General features: G+C 41.2%; 2 protein-coding genes across 3 annotated transcripts; one reads left to right on the top strand and one right to left on the bottom strand.

Moving 5' to 3' along the window:
* Positions 1 to 371: 371 nt before the first annotated feature.
* LOC107396253 (piggyBac transposable element-derived protein 4) lies at positions 372 to 2,806 on the bottom strand. Its single transcript, XM_015975861.3, has 3 exons — positions 2,503 to 2,806; positions 1,045 to 2,292; positions 372 to 940 (listed from the first exon to the last, which is right to left on the bottom strand). Exons 1-3 carry the CDS (start codon positions 2,673 to 2,675, stop codon positions 514 to 516), a joined length of 1,848 nt encoding a protein of 615 aa, XP_015831347.3. The 5' UTR covers positions 2,676 to 2,806; the 3' UTR covers positions 372 to 513.
* A 7,458-nt stretch (positions 2,807 to 10,264) lies between these two features.
* On the top strand, positions 10,265 to 18,225 carry tmem154 (transmembrane protein 154). Of its 2 annotated transcripts, none has more exons than XM_015975856.3 (8): positions 10,265 to 10,472; positions 11,122 to 11,214; positions 12,040 to 12,102; positions 12,183 to 12,227; positions 12,401 to 12,559; positions 14,245 to 14,299; positions 14,479 to 14,555; positions 17,423 to 18,225. In XM_015975856.3, exons 1-8 carry the CDS (start codon positions 10,373 to 10,375, stop codon positions 17,425 to 17,427), a joined length of 597 nt encoding a protein of 198 aa, XP_015831342.1. In that variant the 5' UTR covers positions 10,265 to 10,372; the 3' UTR covers positions 17,428 to 18,225. The 2 variants fall into 2 exon arrangements, with proteins under 2 accessions (XP_015831342.1, XP_015831343.1); XM_015975857.3 differs by having other exon boundaries at positions 10,266 to 10,472; positions 12,043 to 12,102.
* The last annotated feature ends 201 nt before the right edge of the window (positions 18,226 to 18,426 follow it).

Here is an 18,426-nt window from a genome sequence, read left to right as displayed (position 1 = left end):
GTGCTGGCTCAGCTCACGGCTGTCGCATCTCTAAGACATAATCAGAAAAAGGCAACGAGGAGATGGTTTATGGATTCACTAGTATAACAATTGTGACTCTTCAGCAAATAAAGTCCCTGTTTTTGTAAGAGAGTCATACATAAATTACTTACTTGCTAACAGTAGTCATGGGTTGGTGGTACATCCTCCAGGACAGAGCACCGCCGACTGCCTCCATACCATAAAAACAAAAAACATTTCTTTGTCTCTCATTGTCTACAGATGATCCAGTAAAATTTAAGAGTACTGGATTAATTATATTCTTGACAGACATGTGGTCCTATCCAACATGCAGATCCACTCTCAATATTACTTGCAAAGAGTAAAAGATGCACAGACAGATTTTTCATGAGCAAAGTTTTTTATGCATATAATAAAGTGAACATGGTAGAAAGTGAAGCTATTTATAAACACACTATTACACTATAAACAATGTACAATACAAACACCACTAACTGCAATCTTTAAAATGACTCATTTGCTGCTCTCATCATGCCAATCACTGTAGCAGTCTCGACTTGGAATAAAGCATAGGGGCACGTCACAAGTAGCACACTTTATAGGAGTCTTGGCCTGGCAAAGTCTGCATCTCAAGCGCCCCAATGTGCTGTGTCCCGATATGTGCACAGGTCTGTGATGACAGGAAAGAGATGGTGCCGGCTCAGCTGTGGTGTTGGCAGAGCCCACCTTTGCCAACTCGACCACTAAAGTCTCCCTGAATGCCTTCTGGTTCAAGGGAACATCCCCTCTGCTCCTGGCAAGTTCTTTATGCAGGATGAAGGCATTAATGATGGCAACATCCATGAAGAGATAGAAGAAAGTCTTGTACCAAGTCTGTGTTCTGTGCTGGACCTTGAAGTAACCTAGCAGTGCATCTGATAGATCGACTCCCCCCATGTACCTAAAAGGAAAGTTGAAAAAAAGTGAAAACCACACGAAAATATGTCCGACACACAAATTGTTCAACTTGAAACGGCACTAATGGCTTGTGTATATGACGCTGACCGGTTGTACTCCTTCACTGCTGGTGGAACAGGGATGTCCTTCCAGGTCCACTGTCCATCTGCACCTTTGACCCTCCGCTGGACTGTGTCCTCTCCGTGGGCTGTGTGCAGAGTGGAACAAAGAAAAACATCTCTGGTGTCTTTCCACTGGACAAACAGGATGGAGTCTTTCCTCAGCCACCTGATGGCTCCTCGTGGCAATTGGGAGTCCAGATTGTCATTCCTGTAGGCTTTGATGGTTCCACATGCCCAGACCTCTTGTTGAAGCAGGTCACGGAAAAGCAAGGGACTTGTGTAAAAACGGTCCACAAACAGTTTATAACCAGCACCCAGCAGATTGGTGTTGACCAGATGCACAACAGAGTCATAACCAATCCCTTTCCCACTGTTTTTGTGTGACTTTCCCTCATACACAAAAAAATCCCACATATAGCCACTAGAAGAGTCCGCGAGGACAAACAGCTTGTAGCCCCAGCGTTTGTTCTTCATGTACTGATTCAGGCCGATGCGAGATTTTGATTCAACCATACCCTCATCGACAGAAATGTTTTGCATGGGATGATAGTTCTTTTTGCATGCGTCCCTCAGCTCAGTATACAAAGGTTTGATTTTGCACAAGTGATCATACGCTGGTGTCCCCTTCTTCTGATCATTAACAGCATTTTCTGCCATACTGCTAAGGCACAGGGCTCGGCATATCAGGTGGAACCTTCTACAGGTCATCACTGACTTGGCAAAGGGAAGTCCGTACAGTTTTGCCCTTTTCCAGTAATCTGCAATTGAGGAGCACTTCACAAATCCCATAAATATGACCAAAGCCATGAAACTGAGCATCTCTGGTACAGACAAATAAGTCCATGGGACATCTGTTGTTGACATGTGTTTGGCAGCAAACTGGTTAGTGTTCTGAATTATTGTCAGTAGAACAGAATTTGTGAAATAAAGCTGAAAAAGCTGCAGTGGTCTGTAGGATGTGGAACTAAGCTGGGGTCCGGGTGGGCGCAGGGGTCTGAAGGTGGGCTGTGGGGGGGTAATGTCCTCAACCTGTGTATCGTTCCAGTACTTTTCTGTCATTCCATAAATGCTGCTCATGCTGGCTCTTGCCCATCCCCCTCTTCTACCTTGTCCATGTCCTGTTGCTCTTTTGTTTGTGTCTCTCACACATGAGGTGATGGGATCGGGATGGAGTCCTCCCTCTGAGGACTCTCTTTGTTCAGAGACACAGTCCTCATCTGAATCATCAGAAGAACTGTAATGTAAAAAAAGGTAATTAAATGTTAACATTCAAGGTAGACTGAGCTGTGTTGACATAAAAATACGTTTGGTAAACTTTTAATTTGTTCATTATCTATCTATCATCCATCTATCTATCTATCTATCTATCTATCTATCTATCTATCTATCTATCTATCTATCTACTTACAGGAGAAACGAGAATAAAATAAGTTAGTCTGCTTACTTGTCCAGATCGGTTTGTCCCCCTTCAGAAGTCATGTCCCCTCCAGAGTAAACATGTGAGGCATCACTGTCCTCCTCTGACAAAAAATCCTCAGAATAATCACTCTCTCTTCTGGAACATTTCTCAGCGACTTCCTCTTCGATGGGGTTTGCTTTAGAGGTGCGTTTTGCCATTTTGTCTTAATGATCTAGTGCGTTACTGTGTTTATTCTGAATTATCCAAACAGAGTCCAAGTGGAACCACACGTGCAGAAGCTCTGTTTGCTTGTAAACTCCACCCTTCAGCCCGTTGTTCTCGGAATTTCATTGGCTATTTGATGTGTCGATCGAGTGCCTAACACCCATTTACTTCCGGACCATAGGACGCCGAAATCGCAGTAATTTGAATGCCCGCGTGATCCAATAATACCCAGCTGCAGACCCTCTCCAAACACGCCCCCATGTGCCTGTTGAGCTCCCCCCCCCCTCCCCAGCGGCCCTCCCAGCGGGCGGGGAGCATCGCTATGGCAAGCCAAAACCGTCACAATACGCCACTTTCCCAACCCGTCTAGTTAAGAAATGGCGAAAAAAACGCCGTTTGATGTGCCAAGACGTCGTAAAATACGGCGAAAACTCTGCCAGAACGCCGTAATTTACGCCGTTCTGGCAGAGTTTTCGCCGTATTTTACGACGTCTTGGCACATCAAACGGCGTTTTTTTCGCCATTTCTTAACTAGACGGGTTGGGAAAGTGGCGTATTGTGACGGTTTTGGCTTGCCATACATCCCGCTGTCAGCTCCAGCAGCCAGCGCTGGACTGACCATAGGGCATAGCGGGCAACTGCCCGCTGGGCCGACCCTTTCATCTTTTATGGGCCGGTGTCTTTTTTTTTTTTCCCTTGCCTCTAGTTGTTGCGGACAACTTGTCCGCGCCGCCCCACGCGACGCCTCGTAAAAGTTGGTGGATTGGCCAATTGGTAATAATACACTCTGGGCTGGACCAATAGCCAGAGGTCTGATGCACCCGCCAGTTGTTTGTGAATCTCAGTAAACAGACAGACGAGCTTTACAAAATGGAGAACAAAAAACGGAAAGGAGGAGCGGAGAAAATTCGACTAAAAAAGAAACTGGCCCTTCAGGCTGATGCTGGCACATGTGTTAAAATCTCACAGTTGTTTGGTAGTGAAGGTTCAAGTAAAATCAATTTAGGAAGTGATGGAGCCTCAGCCCAGCGACAGGTTGGAGAAGAAAAGAGGGAGGAGGAGGAGAAACCCGAGCCGGTGTTGTGCCATAAATTGACTCGCTGCCAAAAAATGATTAGCCACCGCGGGATCGCGCACGGTTAGGTAATTGCATTTCTAGGCAAAATTCCCCAGGATTTCGCCCTAAAACTCGGCATATCTAGCAATATGGACATTCAGAAAGCAAAGATAACCTCTTCCGGTACTTAAACAGATGTTTATCGCGGATATTAGTGTGCAGTGTTTGTGGCACCCTGCGCGGGAGCACGAGGACGTGCTTGTGGAAAGAGGGAGGAAGATGTAGCTATGTGAGCGTCCTGTCACAATGTCCCGATTGATGATGCGCCCTGGCTACTGGGCTAAGGAGATGCCTCTTTGGCTGACTGGTTAGAGCGTATGACTCTCGCCCGGGAGTCTGGGGATCGAATCCCGCCCGGGCACTCCTTTATGCACCTTGCCACATTAGTTTTTCCAGTTCGGAAGTTGTTTTAAGTGTTGCTATTTGTCTTAAACGTTCACAATGAGGATATATTAATCCTTTTTGCAATATTTGCGATTGAAAGATGGTTTGTGCCACAAACTTTGTGGTAAGAACTGGCTTTCTTTATGTTACAGCCTTGATACTAAAAAAAATAAATAAACAATGTAAAATGGCACCCTGTATTGAATGTAAACGTTGTATAAATGGAAATAAACAATTCTCCAACGATTTAATTTTTCCCCCTTCCTTTCTTTAGTCCACTTGACATGGAGCCACAGTTAACTAGTTTGGGGCACATTTTTACTTGAAAAAAAGTATTTAAAATGATCAAGCTTTGGCTTTAATGACACTGTGTAGGTTGCTATCTATACATTACGTTGCTCTATTTAAAAGTAACAAGATAAAAGCACTTCAGCACATAAAATTAAGATTGTCACTTGCCAAATAGACTACACCCTCCCGTTTACCTATAAGAAATGCCTCAAAATATCTTTAAATTCTTTATTGATGATTTAATTGTAGACAACTAAAATGGCATTTTACTTGCCAAAAAGTGATTGAATCGCTAAGATTTTCATGGAGGCTAAAATTGACCAAATAAGGGTTTTATGTATTATCTGTTGATGTTACTGTACTCATACTGCCTACTGTATCATCAAAAACACCCCAAAAATGGCAAAAAAAGAAAAAAAAAAAGAAGATAATTTCCCTTGCCAAAAATTGATTACAGTGTCCTGGTCACGTGTAAAGGGTTACATTTACCTAAATATTACTTTATTTATTATCTCTTGATGTTATTAGTGCCATCACAGGACGCTGGGTGTCTTTCACATTCATAAACACTTCAAAAATGGCAACAAATGATAATTTCCCTTGCCAAAAATTGATTACAGTGTCCTGGTCACGTGTAAAGGGTTAAATTGACCTAAATATTACCTTATTTATTATCTCTTGATGTTATTAGTGCCATCACAGGATGCTGGGTGTCTTCAACATTCATAAACACCTAAAAAATGGCAACAAATGATAATTTCCCTTGCCAAAAATTGATCACAGAGTCCTGGTCACCCATAAAGGCTTAAATTGGCATAAATATTACTTCATTTATTATGATGCTGGGTGTGTTCCACAATCATATTCGAATAAACATGAAAATATTCTGTCAGAATATCTGTTTCTTGTTATAAATATAACAGCATGAAGGATTTACAGTTAAAATAGGAGAAACACGTGACTCCCCAGGAAGGGTCGTAACACCACTTGCCTCATGCACATAAGTGACCAAATCAAAGCAGCATGGAGACACTCCGTCTCCAACCACCTCTCAGGCAGCAGCCTGCACTCCCAAGTTCTACACGTCACCAGAACATAAACAACCGCAACACAATAAAAGCAGTGTTATACAAAATGGAAGGCCTGTAGTGTTTATTCTCTTACAGTAACAACTTATCAATTTTTTGGAGGAATTTATTTGAGAATTTTTTGGTTTTTATTAATTGTGCAATAGAAAAGTAATCACTAGATTAATCATCTAAATAGTCATTAGAATAGTCGACTAGTCAATAAAATAATCGTCAGAATAATCATTTTAAAAATAATCAGTTACCCCCAACCCTACTTTTTAGAATACCAGGATAGGAAGGATGGTGTAGGTTTACGTTTATTAGATTGATACATAAATACTACCAATAAGAAAGTGTACGTTGGTGTGTGTCAGAAACAGCGTAAGGCTTAATGTCTTTTCCAAAAAAAACAGGTGATGGGCCGGTCTCCAGTCAAAATGCCCGGGCTGAATTTTTGTCCCAGTCCAGCCCTGCCAGCAGCTCCACACAATTGAAAGAATACATTTATACAGAAATAGTAATTAAACAGACAGGACTCCAGGTTTAAATGTGAATGTATGGATTTTTTTTCTTGCATAAACATTTAACTTTCAACCATTTGTTTTTACAGACACTAACAGTGGGTCTAAGTTCATATGAGTGAGTAGTTAATATTTATGTTACTATTTATGATTTTTTTTATTGCTTCTTTACAGTGAAAAGCTGCTGATGTGTGATTTTTAGGCATATTTACATGTGTATATATGTATTTCATATATTCTGTTAACAGGAATAATTGCTGGCCCTTTGACACAAAATATATTGATTTAGAAATTACTAAAATATTTTGCATTAAGTATACAATTAACAAAACTAGTAAACTGATATTGACCATACACTAATCTGTAAAGAATATACTGTAAACACAAAAGCAGAAACGTTTGGCTTTAGAAAAAAAGTTCAGACAAATGAAACAACCAGCAACATCTTTTAATGGCCTTACAAATACCTTCCAAAAATAATAATAATAATAAATGTCCACACAATGAGATGAGTCCAGAGCTTTTCTGAATTTCTCCGAGTATATAAGCAGTTCCATGGCATTAGGACATCAGCTGCCTCTCACTGATGAGACAAAGATACATAGCAATTAGTAAAAATGACATTTACACCTAGAGGCTGTCATAAACAATGTGAAAACAATACATGTAGGCTTTAGCACTGTTCTTGTGTTGGTAGAATACCTCCGGGCTACCACATTGCCGTCGTGAGTTTGCTGCTTATTAGATGAGGAGTCATAAATGGTCAAATAAATAGCCTGTTGTTACGTTTATTTTGGCCAAAAGGCTTGCATGTAACCCATTAAAAATTATATAAAAAATATTTTGCGTCCATGACGTCTTCCCCCACTGCCAATAATGCTTAATTTTATATAAAGTGTTTCAGAAAAAAATTACGAATGCGCTATCTATCAAACTATGTCTTCAACGTTTAAATTTCTAGTACAAAATCTTCGCAAGTTTGATAATTAATTTGATAAATTAATATAGAGGGCGATAATAAACCCTCAGTCACAGACCAGCCACTTAACTAAAACCTTGTCTGTTATGCCTTTAGCTGAGCTATAAATAATTATGAACGTTGCTATGGTTAGTTTTAAACACTAACAATTACATTTTGATGCTTTTTCTTCAATGAACGATCCCAGCTTCTGTTAATGTTGACACATGAACTCTGACCTTAGCCATAACCAAGTGAACATGGACCCATGTGTTGCCTACTTCATTCAAGTAACGTCTAAATTAACTTATTTTTTATGATAACTTGTATAGATGAGGGTCTAATGGTGGTTTAGACATGTGTAATCATTTGTGTGGAAGTTTAGTGCAACTTACTTTAAATTTAATATTTCAGCCAAAAACCATCTTCAGGTTAAAAACTGCTCCACATTCATGTAGAATACTCTGTGGCTGATAGCTAAGCTGAAAAACGTGATGTCGTCAGCAAATTACTACGTGGCTGCACCGCACTGGTCTCCAGGTGAGGCAGCCGCACCTCCACCTGGCTCAGCCACTCACCTGCCAATTTGACACATTAGCGCTCTGAGCTGCTCGCCTCCTTGAAAAAAACACCCTGCTCCCCTTTTCATCTAATGATCGTGGTTAGCAGGAAATCCTCCATAATGCTGCTTGTGTGAGTGTGTGCGTTCGTGCACGCCCTCGTTAACAGCTCGTTTTTAGACTAGAAACTCCGACAGCACACGCGGCGGGGTAGAGGGGGGTGCGGTCCGTCACTGCCTCAGTGCCGCTGTCTCGGTCCGCCAGTCGACGCCTCTTTCAGAAGCGTTTTCCTAACAGGAAGTGTGCATGAAATATGTAACCATGGGTAGTTTACATCTTACTTATGGACCATAAAATTTGAGATTCCATAGAAATATGAAATATCAACCTGATGGATCTTTGAATATTTTAACCAGAGGATCAGGACTTTTTATTGCAGGAATTACTTGACACTTTGTATTAACTCTGAGGAAAGAGAGAGAGAGTCAGGTTTATAATAGTTAAGAAATTTATTTCTATACAATTTAAAGAAGACTAACTTTAAACACTCTGTGTACTGATGGACTAAGGTGGAGTGAGACGTGAGATGATGGTGTGTGTGGAATGTTGTTATCAGAACCAGCAGATCCGGAGAAGCATTTAATTCTGAGTGGGAGTGAATGTTTCGCTCTAAACTGTAGTTGGAGATTTATAACGCACGAGACGCCGTCTGTCGGTCTACGTACCCACTTGCGTACGTAGTGGAGGGTAAGCCTCCGTTAGATCCAGAATGCCGAGGTCCTCTTGGACCCTCCTTGGAACCGAAGCCGGTAGAAAAGCAGCGGTGCCAACCAAACTTGGAATGCTTCCAGGTCACGACAGGTTTAAGGGGTCGTGAGGTTCAGCTTTTATTCTGAAGGAACCGTTGCGGTCAGGTGTAACTTGCAACAGATGTTATCCAGCTTGTCAAGGTTCTTTTGGCTGAAGAGGAAGTCCGGATGGCCGGTCCGAGACTTCTCTAGAACACTTGAACTAAAGAAAAGGTGGCGTGGGAGAGTTTTTATAATTGTCATATTTTGGTTTACTGGCAAATCACAATTTGACATGCAAAAGAGGGTTTATACAAACACCACAGAAAAACCATGCCTCGCGTCAGAAACGAAGGTTCTGATTGGATCAGACCAAAGGAAATGTGTTGTGTGACTTTAGCATTATGTGTCATCAGTGTCTAGTGCAAATGTCCAGGATTATAATTACTTGTAAAATACTACTGATCACCGGATTATAATATCAAGAAATAACATTGTCATTTCACAGATTGATTGAACATTGAAAATTATTATTGGTAATAACAAAGTTGTTGATTATGTGTTTATCAAAAGAGTTCTTCGTCTTCGCTGTAACAGAGGTGAAGCAGTTCAGAGGAGCAGAGTGCATGAAAGACCTTGGCCAGTATCTCATGTAGATTAGGGCTGTGTCAGAGACTTAATGTCTCTGCTCGAGCAGATGCAGCAGATTTAGCAGACCTGTAGGTCAAAACAGGACATTCATGACGCTACAAATACATCTCCACCCATTCCTTGACCCTCACTTTAATCCTGGCTGCTGAAATTGACCTGACATATCCAAGGTTAGTCACAGCTATTTTATCATTCACAAAGGAGAGAGGGTCAGTTACTTTTCACAATTTGTGACAGGTATAAAATATTTAGGTTGGAGAAGAACAGAACAGATCTGTTATGGGGTAAATACTTTTTCACAGGGGAGGGGTGATTGTGCTGTGACAGTGTTTTTGTTCAAAACCTAGATTCTGTAGATTTATTTAAATATAAAGTGTAATATCATCTCACAACATAAGATAATGTACATCACTGTTTAACCATGACCTTAACATCAGAAACCTTTAAGTAGGTTTTCTGTATTTATTCAGGCTTGGGGCGACGGTGGCTCGCCTCGTAATCGGAAGGTTGCAGGTTTGATCCCCGCTCATTCTGTTGCTGTCTTTGATTCCTTGGGCAAGACACTTAACCCACCTTGCCTGCTGGTGGTGTTCAGAGGGACCGGTGGTGCCTGTGTGCGGCAGACTGTCCTCTGTCAGTGTGCCCCAGGGCGGCTGTGGCTACAATGTAGCTCATCATCACCAGGGTGTGAATGTGTGTGTGAATGGGTGAATGACTGATTGTGTTGTAAAGAGCCTCGGGGGTTCCAGGACTCTAGAAGGCGCTATGCCAAATACAGGCCATTCACCAGGCTTCTAAGCATGCATTGCTCAACTGTTGTGTCACCGGCTCTCGTAGGAAGTGCTGACTAATTTGGTTTACAATGCCAACCTTTGTTGAGCTGATAAGAGACACGGTTGGTAGATAAAAACGGCTGCGGCTGCATCTACAAACACTCATCATTTCTCAGGCCCCTTGATGAAAAAGGAAAACACTGTGAGACTTTTTGAATGTGGGCCATCAGCACAGAGATAATCGCAGCGGCGTGACTCGGTTCGTGACTTCGAATCAAGGAGGACACAGAGACTTCTTCTAAGAAACAGCATATCAAAAAGAGAAAACACCTGACTGCTCGAAACCCACATTTTCTCAGCTTCTCTCTCTCTGTTGGGCTGCATACCTGACTGCCAGGAATGTGACTGATCTGCTGCTGAGGAGCCATCTGACTTGTGGCTACAAGCACACAGCTGGTTGCATCACATCCGACTGACTGTTGGAGTGACTCCGTGTGTGTGTGTGTGTGTGTGGCCCTGTAGATCAGGAAGTGTGATGCTGTGACAGTACATAAGGAAGCGGGCTCACAATGGCACCATGTGGACCTCTTTGCTTGCTACCATGAGAAGCCCCTGGCTGAAGACCCCTCAGATGTTGGTGGTGCTGGTGCTGGTTCTGAGCGGTCTGACGGGGAAAGGTAGGACAGGAAACATTCTTTTACTCTCTGAAGGAAGAGAAAACACTTTTCCTTTTCCCAGTCCCCTACCTGCTTTTCTCTTTCAGCTTTGATGAGTTCATTTAATTTGGTTGAAAAATAAGATTTAGCGACCTTTTGATGCTTTTGAGTTGAATTAAGGAACTCCAGGCGGATCGGAGCGGATCCTTTAACAGACACAAGACCCAACATGTTAAAGGCTGATTTTTAATTTCCTTCTGCTTGAGGTTAAGCAAGAAACGTCTTCAATGGATTCTGGTTTTCAGTTTCATGGCGACAATCTTTTCTCTCTGAAAAGTCACCAGGCAGTTTGGAATAAACACACATTTCAAAGAAAAAAACATTTCAGAAAACCGGTTGCTCAACATCTCCATCGGCTCCCTTCTTTCCTAATTATGAATTTGGCAACAGTGTTGATTTTTGTTGCAACTCCTCGTTTGAACGGAAGTATAAAGTTCCCGTGTGTGTTTTATACAGGCGAAAACACGCAGCATCAAAAGCTTTAACTAATGCATCTTTTGCTGTGTTCAGATTAATGCTCTGTGATACACACATATGTTTATTTATTTATTTTTTGCTTTTTGTCCATGTAATAATATAAATGAAAGTAATGAGAGATGTTGTCTTTTAGCATTTTGCATCAAGAAAGAAGACATTAGACCCTCAGACCTCCCATATAACAGAACAACCCCAAAACAAAGTGGTGTTAACAGCAAATTTCAAGGTAAAACCACAACAGTCACTGATGTCATGTTCATGTTTTTTATATTTGTTGTCTATGCTTATTAATTCCAGAGGCACATGGTGATTGCAGAAAGACATTTGGAGATTAAAAATTTGCACAAAATAATTTTGTGCAATAATGAAATGGAAAAACAGCTAGTCGTGTTTATTAGATGAATTAATTTTAAATTTCAAATTAATTACATAAAAAGCATCCTGATTTTTATTTATTTGAAAAACAAAAAGCAGGATGTTCAGGTATCAATTTAAGTACCATACCGTTTTATTTTTATAGCACAGTTTAAACACAGCATGTGAGCTAACCCTAGTGTTGCACAGGCAACAATCATAAAGGAATGATTTAAAACAGTTACAGTTAAAAAAAGTCAATGAATATAGATAACAGCAACCTAAAAGCAATAAAAAAACATAAAAAAAGAGTTATAAAAAATAATTAGGTACCATGGTAAGGAGATGATGATGATGAAGATGATAATAATAACAATAATAATAATAATAATAATAATAATAATAATAATAGTATTATTATTATTATTTAATAATACTAATCATCATCATCATCATCATCATCATCATCATCATCTTTTTGGCCTGGATGAGTTCTGATATAAATTATTGATTTACATTTACTGATCACATCTTTAAACAAAAACACACATAGCATGGATCATATGACTGAAACTGCCTTGGAAAGAACAAATGATGCAGCTTTACAGCTGAAAACCTGAACAATTTGGTTTCAGATGATAAGTTCAGCATTCATTCTTTTTTTGCTGTTTAAACGAACAAAACACATTTCTGTCAGTAGATGCAGTCAGCAATTGGACAACAGGAACCCCCACCAAAGCTCCTGACACTTTGGATTTGGGTAATTTCATAGATGGTTCCATTTTGAACAAAAACAAGTAATGTTGCAGTTTAAACTGATGTTTTTGTTGTATTCATCAGAAGCTGAAGTAATCTCAGGAGATGTGGAATCAGATCCAACGGACCGTAAGTTGTTGGAGAAACACTTTTGTGTTGGTTTTTTTAATTTTAATGGTACATTTCAGATGTATTTCATCACCTATATAACCATATTAGTCATTATTTTATCTAAAAATGGAAGCTATTACTCAGAGGTGAAACATTTCCAGACTGCTTATCTTTTATCTGCTGTTCAACAGTTGAACCTGTGAATTCAACGACCCCATCAGAGGAGGAGGACTGGACTCTGGATCCCCTCATTATCCTGATTCCGGTGGTTCTTGCTGTTGTCATCATCAGTGTGATAGTTTGTGGTATTTACATCAACCGCAGGTGCAACCAAAATGAAGCAAAACAAGGTAGGACAGTCACTAAAGAGGGGATGTAGTCAACAATTCTTTAAATAAAAAACAGTTTTGCCCACATGAGAGTTTGTTCCCCACTCAATATAAATAATTATACTATTGAAATGAAAATGACCTATTCAAAATGTCTTCATTCTTGTTTAGAAACACAAACAAAAAGCAAAAATAAAAAAAACTGTTCAAATGTCCATCCATCCATCCATCCATCCATTTACTTCCGCTTATCCGGAGTCGGGTCGCGGGGGCAGCAGCCTAAGACGAGAGGCCCAGACTTCCCTCTCCCCAGCCACTTGGGCCAGCTCTTCTGGGGGAATCCCAAGGCGTTCCCTAGCCAGGTGAGAGACATAGTCCCTCCACCGTGTCCTGGGTCTACCTTTAGGTCTCCTCCCGGTTGGACGTGCCCGGAACACTTTACCAGGGAGGCGTCCAGGAGGCATCCTGACAAGATGCCTGAGCCACCTCAACTGGCTCCTCTCGATGTGGAGGAGCAGCGAATCTACTACGAGCCCCTCCCAGATGACCAAGCTTCTCACCCTATCTCTAAGGGAGAGCCCAGCCACCCTGTGGAGAAAACTCATTTTGGCTACTTGTACCCGCAATCTCTTTCTTTCGGTCGCTTCCCAAAGCTCGTGAGGGTATATTTATGTCGATGGTAGGAACGTACATCGACCGGTAAATCGAGAGCTTTGCCTTCTGGCTCAGCTCTTTCTTCACCATGACAGACTGGTACAACGCCCGCATCACTGCAGATGCAGCACCAATCCGCCTATACAGTTCAAATATTCAATTTAATACAAATTTGAGAATGAGACCACAGATGCAAGTGGCCAAAATGATTTTTCTCCCCAGGGTGGCTGGGCTCTCCCTTAGAGATAGGGCGAGAAGCTTCGTCATCCAGGAGGGGCTCGGAGTAGACCCGCTGCTTCTCCACACCGAGTTGAGGTGGCTCGGGCATCTGGTTAGGATGTCTCCTGGACGCCCCCCTGGTGAGGGTTTTTTTTTTTGGGGCACGTCCAACTAGGAGGAGACCCTAGGGAACGCCCAGGACACGCTGGAGGGACTATGTCTCTAAGCTAGACAGGAACGTCTTAGGATTCCCCCAGAGGAGCTGGCCCTAGTGGCTGGGGAAAGGGAAGTCTGGGCCTCCCTGCTTAGACTGCTGCCCCCTCGACCCGATAATGGATGGATGGATTGGGACAACACAGCAAAAGAAAAATGTGTTAAAGGGCCCCATAATTTGAATATGTCGACTAAAATAATTAGAAACAGGAAGCTAACTCTGTGTTTAAAACATCTTAGTCAAAAGTATTCATTAAGAAATATTTTATTTTAACTGAAAACAAAAACTGTGTCAATATTAAAAAAAATTAAAATGTACAGAAATCCAATTGTAATCAGGTTGCTGACAGTTTGAATGGCTGTACTCATGTAAAGTCAGCCACTGCGTTCATGGATAAAAACCATCATACAGACTCCCACTATAAATCAAGTTTATATGGTTTTAGAGGAACATTTATTACAATCCAGGTGTTTGATTTAGTTGTTTCTTCAATCAGCTACTTCCAAGCATGTCTAACCCGCTTCGGTAATAAACTGGCACGTTGAAGCTTGTTTATGTTTCTCTTTTATAGAAGGGACCGTGAAATTATGAAACGGAATGATGTTTTGATTTCTTTTAGAGTTGAGCAAAGCAGACCCGTATCTGGAAGCATCCAGCACAGAGAAAGTACCCATGTGAGTTTAAATTGAGTTACTGATTGTCAAATACAATGACCCCATCATTAACCAAACTGTTTACCACCTCTCTGTCATTTCCTGGTCCACCCAGCCTGCGTGCACAATGTCAAACCTTCCTGCAACGTCTCTGCCCTTTGGACAAAAATCCATAAGTGACATTTCTGATTTCCTTGCAGGCCGATGTTTGAGGAAGATGTTCCCTCTGTACTGGAGCTGGAGATGGATGAACTGGACCAGTGGATCAAAAAAGACAGTAAGTTTGTCTAAAACAAATAAACAAATAAATTAATAATAGAAGGACTGAAACAATCCAGAAAAAGGCACACCATTTTGAGAAAAGCTGACAATCTGTGAGAAATGCATATTTACTCACAAATGTATCAGAAACGTAAAGGATATTATTCTGTTTCTTAATTATTGATTAAACTGCACATTTACACTAAATAAACAACAACTTTTGTTTAAAAATTTTAATTTTTTTTGGTGAACTTGCTGCAGTGTGAGTTTGTCCAGTAGAGGTCGCTGTTGCTCTGTAAAACCTGCTGCTAAAGTCCTTGACCTCTAATTTATTACTCATCTTCACTTCATCAGTCATAGAAATCACGGTGGGAGTTTTTTTCAGGAGTTCGACTACACACAGAAATAAAGCTGTGGTGAAACCCTGAGTAATCGCTTTACACCGGGCATCACGTTGGGGCAGCAGCAGCTCAGGATGTAGAGCACGTAGCCCAGGAACTGGAGGGTTGTAGGATCAATCCCAGCCCCTGGCAGAGAATGCTGCTGTTGTGTCCTTGGGCAAGACACCTAACCACATTGTTCGGAGAGACCGGTGGTGCCAGTGTTAGGTAGCTATTGTAGCTCATCATCACCATTGTGTAAGTGTATGTGTGTGAGTGGGCGAATGAAAGATTGTATTGTGAAGCACCTTGGGGGGTTGTAGGTGATAACTTCAAAGGATCAAAATGGTAAAAACTAAACACGCCCATTTAAAGTGACAGTGTGTATTTTTCCTAGCGATAGGGGGCAGTAGATTCTTAGATCATTGCAAGCAAGCAGTATTTTTGTGTTGGAGTACGACCTTACCAACGGATGCTCATTAGGGTCAAAAAGCCCTGGGGAGTGCAAACTTTAGCAAAATAACAAGAGTCACGTGAAGAGGTAAATGTGTAAAACAACAACATTTAAGAATGACAAAAGTTTTGTAACCATTTGTTACAAATTAGTGAATGCATTTTGTCCTCATGGGCTCCTGTAGAAGGAAACATGGTGTTTATTATGGTGTCGTCCAGAGACTTGGACACTCTCCCATGTATTTTAGACCTGATTTTTATGGTTATATGTTATGAAGCCACCAATATTTTTCAACAACTGGGCATCATTTCATTCATTCTCAACAACCTTTTGATGGATATTTCCAGAAATGAATGGTAAAAACTACACATTGTCTCTTTACTAAAGGGAACATGCTGTCTTTGTTCTCGCTAAGAGACAACATGCAGCACAATCACGCTGAACCTAACAGAGATGATCACTTGTTTCCGCCAGCCTCTGTTTGTTGTGATGAGCTGTGACTGATAAACTGTGGACCTTGTCGTCACCACACATGACACTGTCTGAAGCTCCAACTCTCACAACATCTGTTACTGATTACGACAGGCATGCATGGAAGTGTGGTGCAACTGAACCCTGGAATAGTCTCCTCTTACTGGAAAGGCTGGGAAGGCGAGGTCAAGGTCCGTTCTGGCGCTGACTGTTGACCAACCTTGTTTACAGACTGCTTTTTCTCAGGGTATTTTATTTCCAACACTGAGAAAAGGTTAGATGTGGCTTATGTCCTGCAGGGAGGCACCTAGTACACACCGGGTTACATAAGAGATGTGAAAACAGAAGTAAACGTGTTGTCAGCGCTGCTGCGCTTGCTCAATGAGATGCCTTCTTCTGCAGCTGTTTGTCACACCTGTGAAATTCCTCAGGTAAAACCACCTCAGACTGAGCAGAGTAAGTAGATGCACTGTGGCTGACGCTGGTTTCACAGTAAATACCTCTTATTTCATGAAAAAAGAAAGGGTTGGATGTACTTGTTTGGAAAATAAATAAGTGTTTATCCAGGTTTGCCCAACCTCCTTGAGATCCCCTACCCAGCATATTTTAGACGTGTCCCTGTTTCAACACACCTGATTTGAATCAGTGGTGATTAGCAATGTTCTGCAGAGCTCGAGTAGCTGTTGAACAGGTGATTCAGCCACTTAATTAGCAGAGTGAGACATAAAACAAGCTGGAAAGGGAATCTTGAGGACCAGGGTTGGGCACACCTGGAGGAGAATTAGCCCAATATCTTCTGCAGAAATAGTCTTTCATGCACAACACCAAACATTTTTGGTCTGAAAAGCAGCAGCACCCCTGAAGGGTGGCTGGGGAATGGGGCATGGCCACCCCTGGAAAATTGTTGGCCACACCACTGGCCTCCCCAGGGAAGACTACCCCCAACCCCCCAAATCACATTCCTGCTCCTATAAACCATAGTTTAATCTTTAATCAAGGTATAAATGTTAAAGCTGATAGATAAACTTATTTTTGTAAAATAAAAAAAGACAAAAATACGTTTCCAAAATGTTTGTTTCTCAAATTTGAGGTAAATGTATTGAATGCATTGGTGTGTTGTTTCTTAATAAATCAGACTGAAGGAGCATTTAATACACAGCTACAGGCTAAAGTCTCCCAGAGTTACCACAGGGACCAATTTGATGGTCCACGAGCTCAGGGTGCTCCCCACCTCTGGGACACCTGGCACCCTGAGCAGGCTGAACTTTGCATGGATATGAGCGAGAGTGAGAAAATGAACACCAATAATGTGTGACATTTGGTTTATTTTAAAATCAAGTGTCTAAAAACATGGCTTTTTTTTACTTTCTTGGAAATCTGGTTTTGCAGTGAATAAATAAAAAAATGCATTTTTAAATAAAAGATTTCAGTCAAAACAAAGTTTGGAGATCTTAATCGTAACTATTTTTTATCTGTTTTTGCAAATGAACTCTTGGAGAGTTAAACATAATTTAAATAATTTTGATCTGGCAGATCCACCGTTAACCTCCACGTTTTCATGTTTTTGTTCTCTTGCAGGTTAAAAGATGCTCTGATTTCCACAGACACACGATGAACTCTTGGCAGAACCGATCTTTCCACCTTTCAGCATCACATAAACCCATGAGCTCACGTATACTGTCAGGAAATGACTAGGAACAGGAACAGGACAACGTGAAACGTCGATCATACCTTTACCGTGGTGCAACACCTCCAGACAGTCCCCAGTGGAGCAAAACACACAACAGCTGGACTGCTTCTACAAGACAAACTCACACAGAGATCCACATGGTTATTTATCCAGAGTGAAACGTATTTGTTCAAGACTTTTATTAGTATCCATATTTTAATAGACATAAAATTGTGTGTTGAAATGTAAAAATGTGACATTTAAATTCAACAAAACTCAACCCTGCAGCGACCAGATGTTCCTTATTTCCTGCATAAAAACTGTGTGGTCAGCTCAGAGTGTAATTGGGCAACAGTTCCCTCCGTGCCTCGCAGATGTCTGTTCACGGCTCCCCTGGTGGATCTTCCTCTGCTCACGCACTTCTCCCTCCAGCTGCAGACTCTAATGAGGAAGACTAGCAGGCACGCATGACAAAGAGCAGCTGTGTTTTTTTTTGTTGTTGCCATTTTAGGATTTATACAATGTTTTTATTTTAAATCTGAACCTCTGAATTTACGAGCCTCTTGAAGATTTTGATAAATGATTGGTCTTCAGTGAAACGGCCTTCCTAAAGCTGCTCCTGATAAGATTATTATCTCACCACAGATACCAGAGCCGACCAAATTCTGGATATCCATTGATGCTTTCAGATATTTTGTTTCTGGTTTTACGGTCAGATTGTTGGATCTCAGCAAATGAACACAGAAACAGATGTGAGCTCTTCTTTCAGTCTCTGGCAGTATTGTGCATTATGTTGCATTGTACAGATTTCAGGACCAGAATTTTTTTATTGCCCTTTATCGTCTGTTGTAAATATTTAAATCAGTTGTGGTTTTAGCTGATGAAACTTAAAAATAAAATTTTGGAATGGAAT

Source organism: Nothobranchius furzeri, chromosome 7 (genome assembly GCF_043380555.1).
Source record: "Nothobranchius furzeri strain GRZ-AD chromosome 7, NfurGRZ-RIMD1, whole genome shotgun sequence".
In the NCBI taxonomy this organism is placed as follows: domain Eukaryota; kingdom Metazoa; phylum Chordata; class Actinopteri; order Cyprinodontiformes; family Nothobranchiidae; genus Nothobranchius; species Nothobranchius furzeri.
This window is presented reverse-complemented; position numbering and strand designations above follow the sequence as displayed.

What these genes read in the sequence shown, in the direction of transcription:
- LOC107396253 (XM_015975861.3), bottom strand. Translation starts at nt 2,675, where the DNA reads ATGGCAAAACGCACCTCTAAAGCAAACCCCATCGAAGAGGAAGTCGCT. An exon ending in GGACAAACCGATCTGGACAA is followed by an intron (nt 2,293 to 2,502) that starts GTAAGCAGACTA and finishes TTTACATTACAG; the next exon opens with TTCTTCTGATGATTCAGATG. An exon ending in GCAGTGAAGGAGTACAACCG is followed by an intron (nt 941 to 1,044) that starts GTCAGCGTCATA and finishes CTTTCCTTTTAG; the next exon opens with GTACATGGGGGGAGTCGATC.
- tmem154 (XM_015975856.3), top strand. Translation starts at nt 10,373, where the DNA reads ATGTGGACCTCTTTGCTTGCTACCATGAGAAGCCCCTGGCTGAAGACC. An exon ending in TGTTAACAGCAAATTTCAAG is followed by an intron (nt 11,215 to 12,039) that starts GTAAAACCACAA and finishes CATTTCTGTCAG; the next exon opens with TAGATGCAGTCAGCAATTGG. An exon ending in GGAATCAGATCCAACGGACC is followed by an intron (nt 12,228 to 12,400) that starts GTAAGTTGTTGG and finishes GCTGTTCAACAG; the next exon opens with TTGAACCTGTGAATTCAACG.